Genomic DNA, 21201 nt, shown 5'->3' on the forward strand with positions numbered 1-21201 from the left:
GAAGTACACTGCTATGATATTTTCATTATACCATCTGAATATTCTGGAACAGAGAGTGGAGAGGAATTACTCAAGTACAAATTATGAGAATTTAATCCCCAAATTGTATGTTGTTTGATTCCATATTGGAAAGAAATTATTGCAGATTCTTTCAATCCTGAGAGCCTAATGGTGCACTGTTAGCTTCTCTTGTAAAGTACTGAGATGAGGAAAAACTGTGTTGGTGGAAGCAACAGGATTCATCCAGGGTTGACAAAAGTGATTAAATTTATTAATTAAAACAGGAGACCTACAATACATTCTAAATAAAACACTAGAAAAATGTAATTGCAGCAGTTAAATGCGAATCATACACATACACATAATATTCTGGTTCTTCTGAATAAATTTCCCTCTCAAGATAACTGCTCTCTGTTCAACTTCCAAAAATAAGACTAATTACTCATTAAACATAGATATATACAACGGTTATGGCCATCCAATGGAGAAAGTGACCAAGCTTTCCCCTGCATTATTTCCACCAATCAGTCCCTAGCAACCTGTCACTTTCCTCCCATGAAAAGCCCAGTCCATTAATGTCCTTCCTGCCCTGTTCAAGGTCACTTGGTAGACGATTCTGTCCCATAACACACTGTGGGGTATCTACGGAAGGGCTCCCCGAACATAAGCATGATGGGTCATGTCCTAGTTTTACATTATTTTCTGCCCCTCCCTAACGATGATTTACACAATGTTCAATTTAATAATTCAGGGTCCTTATTTTTCCAGGCAACATGGAGGTGAAGGAACCACACCTAATGAAGTTGGCCCTTTCATCTTATTGACTCCTTCCCAGAGACCATCATCAAAGGCCGACACTGAAGGCATAAGATCAACAGATTTCAAACTTCACGTTGAAAGGCATAAATTGTAACGAAGCCTTTTCAAGAAAGTTGAATATTTATACACTGGAGATAATGGGCCATTTCCACATATATCCTTCTTACCCTCATATATGCATCATGTCATAAGTTTTAACACACTGTGACTTGTAATGATTCTTCAGTATGTAATATCTCAGATTAATCTGGAGAACTACAGGCTTATCTAATCCTAGTATGCATTCTTTTTTTTTTTTTATTAAATCTTTATTTATTTATGGCTGTGTTGGGTCTTCGTTTCTGTGCGAGGGCTTTCTCTAGTTGCGGCAAGCGGGGGCCACTCTTCATCGCGGTGCGCGGGCCTCTCACTGTCGTGGCCTCTCTTGTTGCGGAGCACAGGCTCCAGACGCGCAGGCTCAGTAGTTGTGGCTCACGGGCCTAGTTGCTCCGCGGCATGTGGGATCTTCCCAGACCAGGGCTCGAACCTGTGTCCCCTGCATTGGCAGGCAGATTCTCAGCCACTGCGCCACCAGGGAAGCCCCTAGTATGCATTCTTTGATGTGTGGTCTATTCTAAGAATTGCTCAAAAAGTTCCCCAAATTTATTACATTTGTAAGGGCTCTCCCAAATATGACTTTCATGATGCTCCCTGAGGACGCACTGTTTCTTAAAAGTGTTTCTATGTTCAGAATATCTGTATATTTTCTGACCTGTATAAATTATTTCATCACCCCAAAGGTGTGATTACTTGATGGAAACCTTTACGCATTCATTACATTGGAAACCTTCTATGTTCCACAGTCTGGATCATCACTTACGAGCATTAGTAAACATATTCTTTTGTGTGGTTTCTCTCAAAGATAAGTCTTCTGAAGTCTAGTGCACTGTGAGGCCTGGATAAAGCTTCTGCCCTACATTTCCATGGCTTCTCTTCAATATAGACTCTCTGTTGTTGCTTAATACTTGAACTCAAGGTGAATGTTTTGCCACACCCATTGCATTTGGGAGCTAACACTTCAGTATGTTCCCCGACTTGTGATCTTTGGGTAAAATCCTTGCCACGCACAGTACATTTGTGTTGTTTCTCTCCAGGATAAAGATTCTGATATCTAGTGACGAAGGACCAATAATTTGAAACTTTGCCATATTCATTGCATTTTTAAGCATGAGGTATCTGGTGACCCTGAGCTTAAGGCACAACCTAAAAGCTCTGAAAATTCATTACTTTCATAATGTTTTGTCCAGTGCTTATTACCAAACTACTGGTGAGATGGGAGCCATGAGTATAGGTTTTGCACATTCATGGAATTTGTGAGGTTTCTTTCTAGAATGAATTCATTTTCTAAAGGTCTGACTACACTAAATATATTTACCTGGCTTCTAGCCAGTAAGAATTTTCTCATGAACATTAAAATGTGAACCTATGCTAAAAGCATTGCCACATCGATTATATTTTCAAGGTCTTTCACCAGTATGGACCATCTGATAAGTTAGGCTTGAAAGCACACTCAAGGATTTGCCACACTCATTACATTTAAAAGGTTTCTCTCCTGTATGAATAATTTGGTAGGTCATAAGGTATAAATTTTGACTAAACACATTGAGACAGTCATTACATTTGTAAGGTTTCTTTCCATTATGAATTCTCTGATGGCAAGTGAGGCTGAACGCACAAAAGCTTTGCCAAACTCATACTTGTACGGTTCCTCTCCACTATAAATTCTCCAAAGAACTGTAAGGTGTGAACTTTGAAGTTTGAATTTTGAAGACCTTCCAAACATATATCATATTTATATGGTTTCTCTCATGTATGGATTTTCTGATGTGTAGTGAGGGTTGAGACCTGAGTAAAGGTTTTTGCACACGCAATACACTTGAAAGGTTTCTTTACAAAATGTACTCTCCAATGACTTGTAAGGTGTGAATTTTGACTGAAGGCTTTGCCACAATCACTACATTTGAAAGGATTCTCTCCAGTATGAACCCTCCGATGAATTCGAAGATGTGGTTTTAGACGAAAGACCTTGCCACACTCATTACATTTATAAGGTTTCTCTCCAGTATGAACCCTCCAATGAATTGCAAGGTTTGAATTACGACTGAAGACTTTGCTACACATATCACATTTATATAATTTCTTTCCTGTATGAATTTTCTGATATCTAATGAGGTTTGAGCAGTGATTAAAGGTTTTTCCACACTCATTTGTATACGGTTTCTCTTCGGTGTGAATTCGCTGAAGATTTGCAAGGACTGAATTTCGACTGAAGACTTTGCCACATACATCACATTTATATGGTTTCTCTCCTGAATGGATTATTTGATGTTGAGTGAGCTATAGGCCAGGACTAAAGGTTTTGCCACACTCATTACATTTGTAACATTTTTCTACAACATGACTTTCCTGATGACCCACAAGGTGTGAATTTCGACCAAAGATTTTACCACATATATCACATTTAGATAATTTCGCTCCTGTGTGGATTCTCTGATATCTAGTGAGGTTTGAGCTGTTAAAGAAGGTTTCGTTACACTCGTTACATTTGTAAGGTCTTTTGCTGTGCGCTTTCTGGTCTTCTGGCAGTGTTGGAGGACTGCATAAAATCATTCTCATTTGTATTAGAAATACTGGTTTGAACAGTAAGAGGAATTACGTGAAGTGGTGAAACTGAGGCACTACTGTTGATTTTCTTGTCAGCTAAATTTAAATTTATAAATTTTCCCTTCACTTCTCATTATATGGAGTTCATCCTGAAAGCATAATCCAAGCCTATTTCCAATGGGCTTGATTCCTGCATCCCGTCTACAATGGCAATGTCTTCCATCAGAGAGATTTTTGTTATGGGTTATAGGCATCACTTTATAATTTCTTTCATCATCTCTCTGCTGAAACTCAAAGTCATATATATTTTCCTGGATTTCCCTGAGGTAAAAATGTTTGATTTCATGACTTTCAGATCTTCCCAACATCACTGTTTGGAATACTTCTCCTGTATCACTGTTCGTTTTTGGTTGTAACTGCTGGATCACACGTATGAGAGAGATATCTGTAAGATATAAAGAACCATGCTTATCCTATTCATTACAACCTATAAATAAATGTTTCATATTGAATATATATTACACCAAAAGTAATACTTATACCAAACAGAGTTATGAAACTACCCAACAATGATCTTAAAATTTTTAGCAACACTAAAGGAATAGAATTCTTTACTAAAGAAAGAGTAATAACATATAATTCAAGTTCATTTTCAGGTAGCCTTGTTTCAAATATCCTATGTTAAAAACACACAGATTGGACATCAGCTATCAAAGAGAGGGTATTTTTCCACCATGACCCCAAAGCACATACCAATTAACGTTAAACATAGTGCTGTCTCATAACTGAGAAAAAAATATTATATTAGAGATATATTCTGCATACTTACTATACATACATAAATGCTAAAAAAAGATGTAATGCTAAATAATCCAAACAAGCTAATAAATAATCTAATTAATTGGCTGTTTAGAATTGAAAAATTAATACATAATAGAGAAAATGAAGAATTTGATACAACTTTTTAAATTTTATTTATTTATTTATGGCTGTGTTGGGTCTTCGTTTCTGTGCAAGGGCTTTCTCCAGTTGTGGCAAGCGGGGGCCACTCTTCATCGCGGTGCACGGGCCTCTCACTATCGCGGCCTCTCTTGTTGCGGAGCACAGGCTCCAGACGTGCAGGCTCAGTAACTGTGGCTCACGGGCCTAGTTGCTCCACGGCATGTGGGATCTTCCCAGACCAGGGCTCGAACCCGTGTCCCCTGCATTGGCAGGCGGATTCTCAACCACTGCGCCATCAGGGAAGCCCCGATACAACCTTTAAGAAAACAAAATATTTTCCTAAATATCTGCTTTAAAACTATGTACCGGGCTTCCCTGGTGGCGCAGTGGTTAAGAATCCACCTGCCAATGCAGGGGACACGAGTTCGAGCCCTGGTCCGGGAAGATCCCACATGCCGTGAAGCAACTAAGCCCGTGCGCCACAACTACTGAGCCTGCGCTCTAGAGCCCATGAGCCACAACTACTGAGCCCATGCGCTAGAGCCCGTGCTCCACAAGAGAAGCCACTGCAATGAGAAGCCCGCGCACTGCAATGAAAGAGTAGCCGCCGCTTGCCGCACCTAGAGGAAGCCTGTGCACAGCAACAAAGACCCAATGCAGCCAAAAATAAATAAATAAATAAATTTAAAAAGGAAAAAAAAAGTGATTGTAGGGAGAAGGTAGGATTGCATCTATTACTCTATTTCCTATGTAATGTGTCCAACTGTATATTCCATAAGTTCCATTGTCATGCTTATATTCGAGAAACACATACATAATATTCTAGGAGATTGTGCAAGAATTTTGCTAGCAGAAACCAGAAGGAAAAACCAGGAAAAGGCGACTCAAAAGGAGATGGATGCATTTCTTCTGTACACACACATGCAGATACAAAGAAATCGAATCAACAGTACAGTCGAGTAGGAAGGAGATCATGATTTTGAAACCGAGTCCCCCTACATTTCATTTCCCCTGCCGAGTTTGATTAACCTCTTTATAGAATATTTTATTCCCTTTCTTGTTCCACACCTGCTCCCCTTAAGACTGAGGGTATCAAAAAGGGTGGGGGGGATTGAGACTGAGGAAGACCCTGTGGGACCCTGCCAGCCTTTCCATGTCCCCGTTTCTTGTTCATAGAAAAAGGCTTAGTCTCCTAGACTTTACCGGAGATCCAAAGAGCAGATTCAAGCCGTTACTATTAGGAGAGTGAGGGAACGCAGAAACAAAGGAAAAGCAAGTCCAGCACAATCTTTAAGGTAGCTTAAACCGATACCTTGCTTTATGACCCCTAACTGCGGCTTCAACCAGTTGTGAACAACATTGTCACGGGGCCCTGGAGACAGGCTTTTGTGACAGTCCTCAAAACCAGAACAAAAACCTGGAAAGACATATAGGTGAGGCACTCGTGATACTTTCTATCTTGTATCCTACAGCCTGCTGACCACCCTACTGAGTAGGTTCAAGTGGTGACTCTGAATGCAGTAGGATGATATTGCAACACATGAGGGAAAGTGTTCTCCATCAGTAATTTTCTGTTACCCAGTAAACCCATTCCACAGAGAGTCCACCAAAAGTTGTCCATAAACTACAGGTGGGTTATCACAGCAAAGAAACTGGAAAAATCTTCAGTCCTTAGGACTACGTAATTCAAAAGCACATTTAAGAGGCAAATCGTACAAACTTAGGAAAATAAGAAATCAGGAAGAGTACACATTCCCAGACTAGGCAGAGCAGTACAAGAGCCAAAAAATTACAAGATATGGGAGTCAGATACTCGAGGACCTTGAGATGAAACCATGGGCTCGACCCACAGATGCCAAGCTAAGACCTGAAAGATTCATATATGCTCCCCATGTAGGACTGGGGATCAAAAAGAGGATCTCTTGGGACTTCCCTGGTGGTACAGTGGTTAAGAATCCACCTGCCAATGCAGGGGACACGGGTTCAAGCCCTGGTCTGGGAAGATCCCACATGCCATGGAGCAACTAAGCCCGTATGCCACAACTACTGAGTCCGCGTGCCGCAACTACTGAAGCCCACGCGCCTAGAGCCCATGTTCCTCCACAAAGACAAGCCACCTCAATGAGAAGCCCGTGCACTGCAACGAAGAGTAGCCCTCGCTCACTGTAACTAGAGGAAGCCCACGCGCAGCAACAAAGACCCAATGTAGCCAAAAATAAATAAGTAAATTTAAAAAGAAAAAAAAGAGAGAGGATCTCTCTGTCCACTGACCTTAGTTTTCCTAACTAACAATACAGAAGAACCACTCCATCTCCCTGTTACACACAACCCTGAAGGGCATGGCAAAAGCAGAACACAAGAAATGGCTGAGGGATCTAAACAAGCAGACAGGGCTTGAGACAGCTCCATGCAGGTTCTGAGGTGGCAGATGAGTCAAAGAGCAGCCGGTGTTTTCTCATCTTCTGATTACGTCTTCCAAGTACAGCAACTCTGATCAAACTCAGAGGCTCAGGGGTGGGACTCCAGAGGCATCAGCTCTGATCTACAGGGACTAAGAACTGAGCATCCAGTGGAATCAAGACCAGAAGGAGAGATGAAGGGGCAAGAGACCCTGATAAAACAGCCCACTTCATGCTCCTCAAAGTCAGGCAACAACCAGTGCACAGGAGCCAGATGGTGAGTGTTGTGGATCCTGATAAAGGCCTTGCCTCTGTCTCTGTAGGAGCTGCAGCCCCACTGGAGTGGGAGAGAACACATTTCACATGCGGAAGGACAAGAGGGATAAATTACAGAGAAGAAAAATTTCCTCTGAGATTTTTCAATAAATCAACTCCAGTTTTCCCAAAGAACTCTCTACCCTGAGAAGAGGTTCCCAAACACTACTAGATGTCGTGGCTTCCTATCTGCCCTGAGATCCCATCTCTGTTCACACTTTTGATACATTCCCACCCATTTGGTTTTTTGCTATTTTCACACCACTCACCAGAGTCCTGGGCTATTTCTCTCGCTCTAAAATGGAAATAGGGCTTCCCTGGTGGCACAGTGGTTGAGAGTCTGCCTGCCAATGCAGGGGACACGGGTTCAAGCCCTGGTCTGGGAAGATCCCACATGCCACGGAGCAACTAGGCCCATGAGCCACAATTACTGAGCCTGCACGTCTGGAGCCTGTGCTCCGCAACAAGAGAGGCCGCGATAATGAGAGGCCCGCACACCGCGATGAAGAGTGGCCCCCACTTGCCGCAACTAGAGAAAGCCCTCGCACAGAAACGAAGACCCAACACAGCCATAAATAAATAAATAAATAAATAAATAAATAAATAAACCCAAATTTAAAAAAAAAAGAACCTTTAAAAAAATAAAAAATAAAAAAAAATAAAATGGAGATAATGTTCAGATCAGAAATAGAAATTCCTGCTTATCAGAACAAAGAAATGTATAGTGGGACTTCCCTGGTGGTCCAGTGGTAAAGAATCTGCCTTCCAATGCAGGGGATGTGGGTTCGATCCCCGGTCAAAGAACTAAGATCCCACATGCCATGGGGCAACTAAGCCCACACACCACAACTACTGAGCAAGTGCGTCTCAGCTAGAGCCTGCATGCTGCAAACTACAGAGCCCACGCGCTCTGGAAACCGTGCACCACAACCAGAGAGAAGCGTGCTCGCCGCAATGAAGAGCCTGCACTCCGCGATGAAAGATCCCACGTGCAGCAAATGAGACTCCAAGCAGCCAAAAGTAAAAAATTAATTACTTAATTAGAATAAAAAATAAAAAGAAATGTAAAGTGCTGTGTTTTTTCCAAAATCACAGTGCTTTGTTCAGCTGAGTAGTGAAGAAAAGACAGGTGTTTCTGGAAAAATATTTCAAAAATTCACCCACTGCTTGCCTTCTTCTAAATGCATAGGGAACAGTGTAATACATATATCTAACACTCTTCCAAGAAATACTGAGTCAAAAGCAAAGGGTACAAAACAGGAAATCAGACATTTTTTAAAAGTCTGCCATTGTGAAATAGAGACACAGATGTAGAGAATAAACGTATGGACACCAAGTGGGGAAAGCAGCGGTGTGGTAGGGGTGGTGGTGTGATGAATTGGGCAATTGGGATTGACATGTACGCACTGATGTGTATAAAACTGATGCCTAATATAAGAACCTGCTGTATAAAAAAATTAATTAAATTAAAAAATTTAAAAAAAAAAGAAATACAACATGGCAGAGATGTCAAAGATAAAATGGGCCTTGAGCAAGTTTAAGAGATGTATTTGGTAATGTCTCCTAAGAAGGGCCTAAAGTCAGTGCTTAATAATTCTAGTTTATGTCTTTTAATGTGATTTAAAAAAAAAAAAAAAAGTCTGCCATTGAGCGCTTTTTTTTTCCAATTTATTTTATTTTTATTTATTTATTATTTTTTGGCTGTGTTGGGTCTTCGTTGTTGCGCACGGGCTTTCTCTAGTTATGGTGAGCGGAGGCTACTCTTCGTTGCAGTGCACAGGCTTCTCATTGTGGTGGCTTCTCTTGTTGCGGAGCACAGGCTCTGGAGCATGTGGGCTTCAGTAGATGCAGCACGTGGGCTCAGGAGTTGTGGCTCGTGGGCTCTAAGGCGCAGGCTCAGTAGTTGTGGCGCACAGGATTAGCTGCTCTGTGGCATGTGGGATCTGCCCGGACCAAGACTTGAACCCGTGTCCCCTGCATTGGCAGGCGGATTCTTAACCACTGCACTACGAGGGAAGCCCTGCCATTGAGCTTTATATATAATTAAGCTCTAGAACAACCTCTGATGTAACACAAAAGGCACAGATCATCTGAAGAAAGGGTCAGTTTAAACTCATGATGTTGCATGATGTCTGAGTCTCCAAGGGGCCCCCCAAGAGGCACATAGGGGAAAATGCATAACACAAAAGGGCAGATCCCAACATCTAGAGAGAAGTTATCCTCACCCACGGAGATCGGGTTCCTTTACGTCTCCAACATCACGTCCCTGTACAAGGCCCTCTGAGCAGGGTCCAGGCATTCCCACCCCTCCTGAGAGAAATCGATGGCCACATCTTTGAAAGTCAGCTGTTCCTGAAACAAAAACATTTCTGGGGTGGGGGGGATGTTGGATAAATTAGGAGTTTGGGATTAACATATACACACTACTATAAATAAAACAGATAAACAGGAAGGATCTACTGAATCGCACAGGGAGCTATACTCAATATCTTGAAATAACCTATAATGGAAAAGAATCTGAAAAAAGAATATATATACAGCTGAATCACTTTGCTGTACACTTGAAACTAAGACAACATTGTAAATTAACTATACCTCAATTAAAAAAAAAATTTTAACCAAGTGGCCATGAGGATAGTTTTTATCTTTATAAAAAATGAAATGAGGAGAAAGGTGTAAGGACTGATTCTGTCTGTTGACGTATATATTCTGAAAGATACACATTATGGTATTTGGACCAAATTATGTATCTTTAATTTTAATTTCTTATGCTTTTCCATAACAGACTATGATATCCTCCAATTAATACAGATTTTTCATCTTTGTGGACAATTATAAAACACATAGAAACATAACTCAAGAATGGGTTGTCTATGCAAAAGTGCTAGATATTATGTTCTAAACACTGACTGATAGTCAAAAGCCAGATGAGCTCCAGTATGTGTGCTGTCTTCAGACATGACGAAGTCCACCGTGGCTTTAGAGAAAGGTCAAAATCCTCAGTTATGATAATGATAACAACAGCAATGACTAAAAGTGTTTGAACACTTCCAATATGTAAACATTACTCTAAATAAGTACTTTACAGGTATGAATTGTTATCAACATAACAGGTCATTAGGAAAAGACCTGTTCCCATCTTACAGAGGAGAAAACTGTGTCAGAGACACTCTGAGGTCTCGGGTCAAGAAGCTAAGAAATGATACTGCAAGCACCTCAACTCAGAGGGTTGGGCTTTGGAACTCAAGCTAAAAAATAGAAGAGTTTAGTAATAGAGCATTAAAAGTACATTGACATGGGCTTCCCTGGTGGCGCAGTGGTTGAGAATCTGCCTGCCAGTGCAGGGGACACAGGTTCGAGCCCTGGTCTGGGAGGATCCCACATGCCGCAGAGCAGCTGGGCCCGTGAGCCACAACTACTGAGGCTGCGCGTCTGGAGCCTGTGCTCCGCAACAACAGAGGCCGCGATAGTGAGAGTCCCGCGCACCGCGATGAAGAGTGGCCTCCGCTTGCCGCAACTAGAGAAAGCCCTCGCACAGAAACGAAGACCCAACACAGCAAAAATAAATAAATTAATTAATTAATTTTAAAAAAAGTACATTGACAGGGACTTCCCTGGTGGTCCAGTGGCTAAGACTCGGCACTCCCAATGAAGAAGGCCCAGGTTCCATCTCTGGTCAGGGAACTAGATCCCACATGCCGTAACTAAAAGTTCGCATGCCACAACTAAAGATCCCACAGGCCACAACGAAGATATGAAGATCGAAGATCCTGTGTGCGGCAACTAAGACCCGGCACAACTAAATAAATAAATAAATAATTTAAAAGTTGTTAAAAACAAAAAAGTACATTGACAGAGGGTTCCCTGAGAAAACTTAAAAGAAGTTCAAGGGACTTCCCTGGTGGCACAGTGGTTAAGAATCCGCCTGCTGATGCAGGTGGTGTGGGTTCGATCCATGGTCCAGGAAGATCCCACATGCCGTGGAGCAACTAAGCCCATGCGGCACAACTACTGAGCCTGTGCTCTAGAGCCTGCGTGCCACAACTACCGAGCCCGCGAGCCACAACTACTGAAGCCCGGGCGCCTAGAGCCCATGCTGTGCAACAAGAGAAGCCACCGCAATGAGAAGCCCATGCACTGCAACGAAGAGTAGCCCCCACTCGCCGCAACTAGAGGAAGCCCACACAGAGCAACGAAGACACAACACAACCAAAAATAAAGTAATTTAAAAAAAAATAAAGAAGTTCAAGGTGAACAACATGGAACAGCATGAAAGGTCATTATATATGTGGGCCCACACAAACACACACACATACACAGAAAATGTTAGTGATCTTCCTACTATTTAAACCATTAACATGATAGTGTAGGAAAAATTCAAGGCCAGGGAATATACTGAAGATATAATTTCAGCTACAAAAGATATATACTTTTGAAATCATAAGAAGTGATTGCAACTGATGTCAAAAAAATGTTTTTAAAGGATTAAAAGGGAGTACTATGAACAATAATACCTACACATTACATAATCTATAAGATACAGGTAATTTCAGAGAAACATAAACCTACTAAGTTGGAAACATTAAGAAATAAAAAATCTGAACAGAATTATAACTAGAGAGATTCAAGTAGTAATCAGAAACCTCAAAGAAAAACTCAGGAAGAGATGTCTTTAACTGCATAATTCTACCAAACATTTACAGCAGAATTACCACTAATCCTGCTAAAAATCTTACAAAGAGTTGAAGAGAAAACACTGCCAAACTCATTCTATGTGGCCAGCATGACTGTGATACCAAACCCAGAGCATCACATAAGAAGAAAGGAAAACTAGGGCTTCCCTGGTGGCCCAGTGGTTAAGAATCCGCCTGCCAATGCAGGGGATACGGGTTCAGCCCTGCTCCAGGAAGATCCCACATGCCGTGTAGCGACTAAACCAGGGCGCCACAATTACTGAGCCTGTGCTCTAGAGCCCGCGAGTCACAACTACTGAGCCCGTGTGCTACAACTAATGAAACCCATGCACCTAGAGCCCATGCTCTGCAACAAGAGAAGCCACCGCAATGAGAAGCCCACGCACCGCAACCAAGAGTAGCCCCCGCTCGCCACAACTAGAGAAAGCCCACGCACAGCAACGAAGACCCAACACAGACAAAAATAAATAAATAAAAATAAAGAAATTTATGTAAACAAAAATAAAGACACGGGACACTCTCTCCAAAAAGAACTGCCACACACAGACACACACCCAATTTGACCAATCATTTCATGGGTCACTGTTGCTCACACTCAGAATTTCTGGTCTATTCTCTCATTTCCATTTTACAAGTGGGCTCCCCGAGGGCCAGAGGGGAGATATTTCTGAGAAGGTCTGAATTCAGTGAAGAGAACCATGTGGAACTGAATTCTGAAAAGCTTCCTGAAGGACCAGTGGGCAAAGTTTGTCCTTACCGTCCATCCCACTTAAAACACAGGGATGGGGACTTCCCTGGTGGTCCAGTGGTTGACAGTCTACCTTCCAATGCAGGGGACGTGTGGGTTTGATCCCTCTTCGGGAAACTAGGATCCCACATTCCACGGGGCAACTAAGCCTGCGTGCCTCAACTACTGAGCCTGCACGTTCTGGAGCCCGTGCTCCACAACGAACAGCCCTGCGTGCCGCAACTAAGACCCAACGCAGCCAAATAAGTAAATAAATAAATAAATATTTTTAAAAAAACAAAAAATAAAGAACACAGGGACGATCTTGCATGTTCCTGAGCAAAGGAAACTTCTCTTGCAAGGTCTGATCACACTGACAGCAAGCAATTAATTCTTCTTTCTCAGAAAATCAAAGAAAAATATTTTAAAAAAACAGAATTGCAAAACCATTGCTGCTGGTGGGGAAAACACTGAAAGGGGTCAGCTTAGAAATAAGCTGTGAGCAAACTTCTTCATCATAAATAGAGGGGCTCTGTTGGAAGGTTTCACATCAATCCAGCCCATCCTTCCTCACTTGCAGAGAACAGTCAAGAGGGCCCTGAGGGAAACATCTTTATAACACCTCACAGCTCACAATTTTAATAGATCACACAAAAAGGAAGAAAACGGAATATGAGACTAACTGGTTAAACTAGGTTTCGGCTGTTAATATAAATCGTCATTGATATCTTTACCAGGTACTCATCAAAATAGCCTAAAATTATTTATTAGTTACCAAGGAACTTTTCCCATATAGAAGATAAGGAGGAGAAAGCAGGCAGGACTCAAAGGAACCTGAAACATACTTTTTTTTTTAACACATTTTTAAAAGAAATGATTTGTGAATATTTTTCATCTAAAAATTCTGCTGTTAAAGTTTTTAAAAATTGAGACTATAAGGTTAGAAAAGAATGATATGAGTTGATTATAGAAGACCAAACATTATTCCAGAAAGAAATACTTATTTATAGGAAAGGAGAAATTGAATGAACTAAGATTTATTACAACTTACAAAAAAAATTATACAGAATAAAGAAAAACTAAATGCATCACACACAAAAAATACTTTAAATAAATGTTCCTCTAAAAAGGCACCATGTAGTGACAGAGTCAGTCATTTCTTGCCCCAGGTGTCCTCTCCCCTGACCTCTACTCCACGCCAGGAAAAGGGAAGGGGGTGACCCACAACTAAGGGAATCAAGTCACTGCCCCCTGGCTGAATAGGGATTGCAAACGGAAGTTATCTTCTCATATAAAGAATTACAAAATGCATAAGCCTGTAGACAGCAGTTTTGCAATTCTCATCCTCATTTGTATAATTTGAACAAATTTTAAATGTACTATATTCTAAAGCCACAAATCATATATCACGACTTCATCATCCATATCCAAACAAGTCACCAGCCATCTGCATCCAGCTCCCACCACCTACCGGCACTACTATGTGTTACCATTTCATTCCGTTTATCTGCCTCCCTATTTCTGTCTCTGTCTACGTCTTTTTGCTCCCCTCCGCTCTCCTGCCGTTCCTGCCCTCGTCTCTATTTCCTCCCTCACACCTGCCCTGCCCCACTCTGCACCCTGTTCCCCCTTGTTCCTCTTTCTCGCCCGCCTCCGCTCCCTCTCTACCCTCTGGGTTACACCTCTTCTAGTGCCCTTAAATTCCGCTCCTCCCCACTCCCCGGCACTGCAGTTGGCGACGCTTCCTTCCTGCTGTCTTCCTCTGCTCTTCGTGTCCCCCTCTGTCCTCTTTCTCTCCCAGCACCTGTTGCTCTGAAAGCCTCGGTTCCACCTTTTCTCCTCTCCCGGACTCACCGTGCGAGGTGCCTCACCACTGCTGCCCTCCCTCCTCCCGCTGATCCAGGGCTCTCGCCGTGCTGCTCACCCGGAGATCCGCCTTTTTTTATTTACTTCTCTATTTTATTCGCCCGCTAGTTTCAAGGCTAGATCTATTTCATTTCACTTTCTCTTTGCAAGTCCCTCAGCCGCCGTCTAAGTTCCCATTGGTTCTCCCTCATTCTTTTCTCCCTCTCAGTTTTTCTATCCCTCTCTCGGTCGCTCTGTCTCTGCTGCTCCTGATCCCCCTTCGCCCCCATATTTAGAAAGATGGGGAGTGAGTAAGATGCCCGCCTACCGCAAGAGACCATTTTCCACCTGAGTTGAACTTGGGACGGAAGAACCATGGGCGTCCACAAGGCTGGCCCAGGTCACGTCCCCCTACGCGGGGTGAGGGGAAGGGCTGACCAGGAAGGGGAGGCCAGAGAAGCAGAAGGACCGGCCTGAGGAGGAGGCGAGGACAGAGGGGCTGGGAGGGAGGGAGGGGGTCTCAGGAGAGGGGCGGGCTCTGCAGAACCCCAGGACCGGGGAGAGGACGCGGCCTCGCCGGGAGCGGGGCGGCCGGCGCTGCCCTCCAGGGGCCGAGAGGGCGAGGCTGGGGGTGGGGCGGAGGGCGAATCCACCCCGCGGTCAAGGACTTTACAAGGGGAGGCCGAGACAGTTAACAGGTTTTAAGCAGCGAAGTGTTGCGAAAGGCGGTGTCTACCTGGACGGAAGGTATTAAAAACCAAGGGCAAGGACCATCCTCAGAGAAATCTATAACCCGAAGAGAAAAGATCCCCGAAAAGATTCAGACCGGCTAGATCTGAATTTACCTGGGGTAAATTCAGGGGCGGGTGTGGGGATTTTAGGTCCGTAGTCACTCACGAGACCCTGAGGAGGGAGTAAGAGAGGCCCCGCCACACGGATTTGCCCTAGAAAGGAGAAACTCACCCTGTGTCTTATGACCCTGTCTCCGCCGTCTCCGCTTCCAGGTCCTCTGGAAATTGCGCCCGCGATTAGAAGCAGGGCCTCCGGGGGGCGTGGCCGGGGCGGAGCGCTTCCAACGAGGAGCGGGAGGAGGAGGGAGCCCAGGTCTGAGAAGGGGGAGCGAGACGTCCGGGCAGGGGACGGGCACCGAAGGTGCTTCCCAGTAACTTCACGTGCTTAGTTTAAGTGACTGTAATAGTTTTAAGATAAAAAGCTTACAGTTGGGAACTTCCCTGGTGGCGCAGTGGTTAAGAATCCACCTGCCAATGCAGGGGACACGGGTTTAAGCCCTGGTCCGGGAAGATCCCACATGCCGCAGAGCAACTAAGCCCATGGGCCACAACTACTGAGCCTGTGCTCTAGAGCCCGCGAGCCACAACTACTGAGCCCACGTGCCACAACCACTGAAACCCGCGCGCCTAGAGCCCGTGCTCCGCAACAAGAGAAGCCACCGCAATGAGAAGCCTGCGCACCGCAACAAAGAGTAGCCCCCCCACTCAGCATAACTAGAGAAACCTCATGCACAGCAACGAAGACCCAACACAGGCAAAAATAAATAAATAAATTTATTTTTTAAAAAAGAAATCATTGTGGAATAAATCCTCATTAAAATAAAAAAAAAAGCTTACAGTTGTGTGGGCCAGTTATGTTGGAAACTAAGATGTTTCCTCTTAAGATGAAAATGGTGTAAGGGAATATCCTGTTGGGCCAGTGGTTAGGACCTTGATTAGGGAACTAAGATCCTGCAAGCTGCACAGCTGAAGCAAAAAACAAAAACAACAGGAAAACACCACACACACACACACAAAACAAAAACCCGTCAATGTCTTTTTGGCAAGAGTTTGATTTCAAGTCCTGCTAGTGAGACTGAAGCAAGTTGTGGCATGTGAACTCTTAGTTGCAGCATGCACGTGGGATCCAGTTCCCTGATCAGAGATTGAACCCGGGCCCCCCGCATTGGGAGCGCGGAGTTTTATCCACTGCACCACCAGGGAAGCCCCCTGTATATTGTTTATTCTTAAAAGGAAACTGAAGAACACTGACCTTTTCAAACTATTTCACTAAGCATTCCAAGCACAAAAATGACTGTTCTACTTTTAATGATTTCTGAAAATCTTTTATATTTTTGGTTTACTTCCTATATTCTTATTTTCACTTCATGTAAATCAAGGTTTATGCCATGGTTTTTACTCTAGCACACACACAAAAAAACCCACATAAAATATATTCATATAGTGCATATTCGTGAAAGTATGTCAGGTTTTAGGTGGTGTGAAAAAGGAATAACAAGGCCAAGGCAGAGTCCCTTCACCCCAGGACAGCAAACCAAGTCTTAATTGTAGTTTCATCCCTCCCTAGAACATGGCCTGAAACCAGTAACTCTGCAATTTCCAGATCAACACTAGTGAGGTTATCTACAGAATAAGACCTCAGCTGCACGACTACCCAAAATAGGAGACCTAGCCTGAAACAATCCTTTTTAATTTTTTTTGTGCCAGTACGTTTCTTGTCTAACCCACTTTCTCCCTACAAAAGCATTCATAATTGTACAGCTCCTTGAGCACCACCCTATTTACTAGGTGGCATGCTGCCCTATTCATGAATCATTCAACAAAGCCAATTAGATGTTTTTTAAAATTAGTCTGTGTGGAGTCTTAGTTGCAGCACGCATGATCTTCATTGTGGCACGTGGGATCCTTCATTGCGGCGCATGGGCTCTACAGCCTGGGGGCTCAGTAGTTGTGGCACCTGGGCTCTCTAGCTGTGGCGCACGGGCTTAGTTGCCCTGTGGCATCTGGGATCTTGGTTCCCCGACCAGGGATTGAACCCACGTCCTCTGCATTGGAAGGCAGATTCTTAACCACTGGACCAGTAGGGAAGTTCTAGCCAACTAGATCTTTAAATTTACTCCGTTCCATTTTTGCACATTAATGGAAGTCAGCCTCTAAAATGCACTGCTATGGTATTTTCACTATAGCCATCCGAATATTCTGGAATAGAGTGTGGAGAGAATAACTAAAGTACAAATTATGAGTATGTAATCTCCCCAAGTATGCTGCTTGATTCCTTCATGGAAAGAAATTGTTACAGATACTTTCAGCCCTGAGAGCCTAATAGTGCATTCTTAGTTTCTGTAATATATTACTGAGGTGGGATAAAACTGTTGGTAGAAGGAACATGATTAATCCGTGGTTAAGAAAAAGTGATTTATTAAATAAGAGACCTATCATACATTCTGAATAAAACAGCAGCAGCAATTAAATGTGAATCATATAACTACAAATACTATTTGGTTTGTTCTGATTAAATTCCACTCTTGGTTAACTGCTTTCTATTCAATTTCCAAGAATAAGACTAATTTTTCAGACTTCCCTGGTGGTGCAGTGGTTAAGAATCCATCTGCCAATGCAGGGGACAGGGGTTCGAGCCCTGGTCCTGGAATATCCCACATGCTGCAGAGCAACTAAGCCCGTGCACCACAACTACTGAGCCTGTGCTCCAGAGCCCATGCTCTGCAACAAGAGAAGCCACCGCAATGAGAAGCCTGCACACCACAACAAAAAGTAGCCCCTGCTCGCCGCAACTAGAGAAAGCCCACGTGCAGCAACGAAGACCCAATGCAGCCAAAAATAAATTTATTGAAAAAAAAGACTAATTTTCATTAACCATTGCCATTCAATGGAGAATGTAACCACCATTTCCAGTGCGTTATTTCTAACAAATAATGAGTCCTAGTAACCTGTCACTCTCCTCCCATGAAAAGTCCAGTCCTTAATGCTTGATCTGTTCATGGTCAGTTGGTAGAACATTCTGTACTATAACCCCCTGTAGCCTATCTATGGATGGGTTCCTTGAACATAAGCATGATAACTGATATCATAGTTTTACATTATTCTCTGCCCTTCCCTGATTCTAATTCATTCAACATTGAGTTACGTAACTCTGTATATTTTTTTTTTTTTTGGCCAGGTGAGGTCTTAGTTGTGGCACGTGGGATCTTTATTGAGGCATGCAGGATCTTTCGTTACAGCAGACTGGGTCTTTGTTGTGGCAGGTGGCCTTCTCTCTAGTTGTGGCATGAGGGTTTTCTCTTCTCTAGTTGTGGCATGCAGGCTCCAGGGTGCATGGGATCTGTAGTTTGTGGCACGCAGCCTCTCTAGTTAAGAAGCGCAAGCTCAGTAGTTGCAGCGCGTGGGCTAGTTTCCCCACGGCATGTGGGATCTTAGTTCCCTGACCAGGGATTAACCCACGTCCCCTGCACTGGAAGGTGGATTCTTTACCACTGGACCACCAGGGAAGTCCTTTGGTATTGTTTTTCCTAGAAAGGTGGATATGAATGAACCACACCTAGTGAATCTGGCCCCTTTGTCTTGACTCCATCCCAGAGACCATCAGGAAATTCCTGTAATAAAGGTATAAAATCAAAAGACTTCAAACCTTAGCTTGAAATTCATAAAGTAGCAATGCAGCCTTTTCAAGAACACTCAAATGAAATACTCTATATTTTATTACAACAGAATGGGCCATTTCCAAATGTCCTTGCTGCAGTGATACACACAACATGTCATAAGTTTTAATATTTTGTGACTTGTAATTATTCTGTAGTATGTAACATCTCAGGTTAATCTCAGAGAAGTAAAGACAGTTATTCCTAGTATGGATTATTGGATGTATGGTGTGTTGTAAGAATTGGCAAAAAAATTTACACATTCATTACATTTGTAAGGATTCTCCCCAACATGAATTCTTTGGTGAATCTTAAGAACACACTGTTTCTTAAAGGTATTTCCACGTTTAGTATATCTGTATAGTTTCTGTCCTGCATGAATTCACTCATTACACCCAAGATGTGAATACTTGATTAAAAAAACTTTACAACATTCATTACATTTGCAAGGTTGCTCTTCAATGTAACTTTTTTTTTTTTTTTTTGGCTGCTTTGGGTCTTCGTTGCTGCACACGGGCTTTCCCTAGTTGCGGCAAGCAGGGGCTAGCTACCCTTCGTTGCGGTGTGCAGGCTTCTCATTGCAGTGGCTTCTCTTGTTGCAGAGCATGTCCTCTAGGCACACGGGCTTCAGTAGTTGTGGCTCGCAGGCCCTGGAGCACAGGCTCAGTAGTCGTGGCACACGGGCTTAGTTGCTCCGCGGCATGTGGGATCTTCCTGGACCAGGGCTCGAACATTGGCAGGCAGATCCTTTATTTTTTTAATAAAGGTTTATTTATTTATTTGGCTGCATTGGGTCTTCATCACTGCATGCGGGCTTTCTCTAGTTGTGGCGAGCGGGGTTCACCCTTGGTTGCAGTGTGCAGGCTTCTCATTGCAGTGGCTTCTCTTATTGCGGAGCATGGGCTCTAGGCATGTGGCCTTCAGTAGTTGTGGCACACGGACTCAGTAGTTGTGACTCCCGGGCTCTAGAGCGCAGGCTGAGTAGTTGTGGCGCACAGGCTTAGTTGCTCCGCGGCATGTGGGATCTTCCCAGACCAGGGCTTGAACCCGTGTCACCTGTATTGGCAGACGGATTCTTAACCACTGCGCCACCAAAGAAGCCCTATAACTCCTCTTATGTTCCACAGTTTTGATCTTTGGGTAAAGCCTTAGCCTGCACATTACTTTTGTGTGGTTTTTCTGAAAGATGTATATTTTGAAGTCTAGTGCAGTGTGAGGCCTGGATAAACCTCTGTCCATACATTCATACAGCTTCTCCTCAATATGGACTCTCAGTTGTTGTATAATACTTGAACTCAAGGTAAAACTGTTGCCACTCCCATTGCATTTGTAAACTATTGCTCCAGTATGTTCCCCCTTTTATGTCTGGGTAAAATCCTTGCTATGTACATTAGATTTGTGTGGTTTGTCTCCAAGACATACATTCTTATGTATCCTGAAAGTAAGCAATAATTCAAAACTTTGCCACATTCCTTGCATTTGTAAGTACAAAGTATTTGGTGAATTCCGAGTTTAGGCAATACCTAAAAAGCCTTGCCACATTCAGTAAATGTGTAAGGTTTTGTCCAGTACGGATTACCTGATGATTGGCGAGATGTGACCCGAGTAAAGGTTTTACACACTCATATCATTTGTAAGGTTTCTCTCCAGAATGAATTCTTTATCGAATACTAAGGTCAAACCATTCTCTAAAAGCCTTGACACACGCGATACATTTATACAGCTTCTATTGAGTATGAATTTTCTCATGAAGCCTAAGGAGTGAACACCTTCTAAAAGCCTTGCAACACTGATTACATTTGTAATGTCTCTCACCAGTGTGGATTACCTCATGGTAAGATAGGCTTGAAGGCAAAATAAAGACTTTGCCACAATCAAGTCATTTGTAAGTTTTCTCTCCAGTATGAATTCTCCGATGATACACAAGGTGAGACCTATAACTGAAGAATTTTGCACATACTTCACATTTAAATGGTTTCTCTCCTGTATGGATTACCTGATGGGAAGTTAAGGTTGATCGCATACTAAATGCTTTGTTACACTCATTACATTTGTAAGGTTTCTCTCCAGTATGAATTCTACGGTGAGTCACGAGTTGCGAACTTTGTCTGAAGCCCTTGCCACACACATCGCATTTATGTGGTTTCTCTCCCGTATGGATTACCTGATGGGAAGTTAAGGTTGACTGCACGCTAAATGTTTTGCCACATTCATTACATTTGAAAGGCTTTTCTCCTGTATGAATTCTCTGATGATTCACTAGGTGATAAGTCTGTCTGAAGCCCTTGCCACATACATTACATTTATGTGGTTTCTCTCCTGTATGGATTACCTGATGGGAAGTTAAGCCTGATCGCACACTAAATGCTT

The 21201-nt window shown here is 43.1% G+C and overlaps 1 protein-coding gene across 1 annotated transcript; it reads right to left on the bottom strand.

Moving 5' to 3' along the window:
- Positions 1-2315: 2315 nt before the first annotated feature.
- LOC137752486 (zinc finger protein 320-like) lies at positions 2316-20664 on the bottom strand. Its single transcript, XM_068527176.1, is given in 7 exon segments — positions 2316-2523; positions 2594-3434; positions 3590-3907; positions 9344-9470; positions 14858-15051; positions 15348-15490; positions 20660-20664. Coding segments are annotated over 7 exon segments (1836 nt in total).
- Between the last annotated feature and the right edge of the window lie 537 nt (positions 20665-21201).

Source organism: Eschrichtius robustus, chromosome 19 (assembly GCF_028021215.1).
Source record: "Eschrichtius robustus isolate mEscRob2 chromosome 19, mEscRob2.pri, whole genome shotgun sequence".
Lineage (NCBI taxonomy): Eukaryota > Metazoa > Chordata > Mammalia > Artiodactyla > Eschrichtiidae > Eschrichtius > Eschrichtius robustus.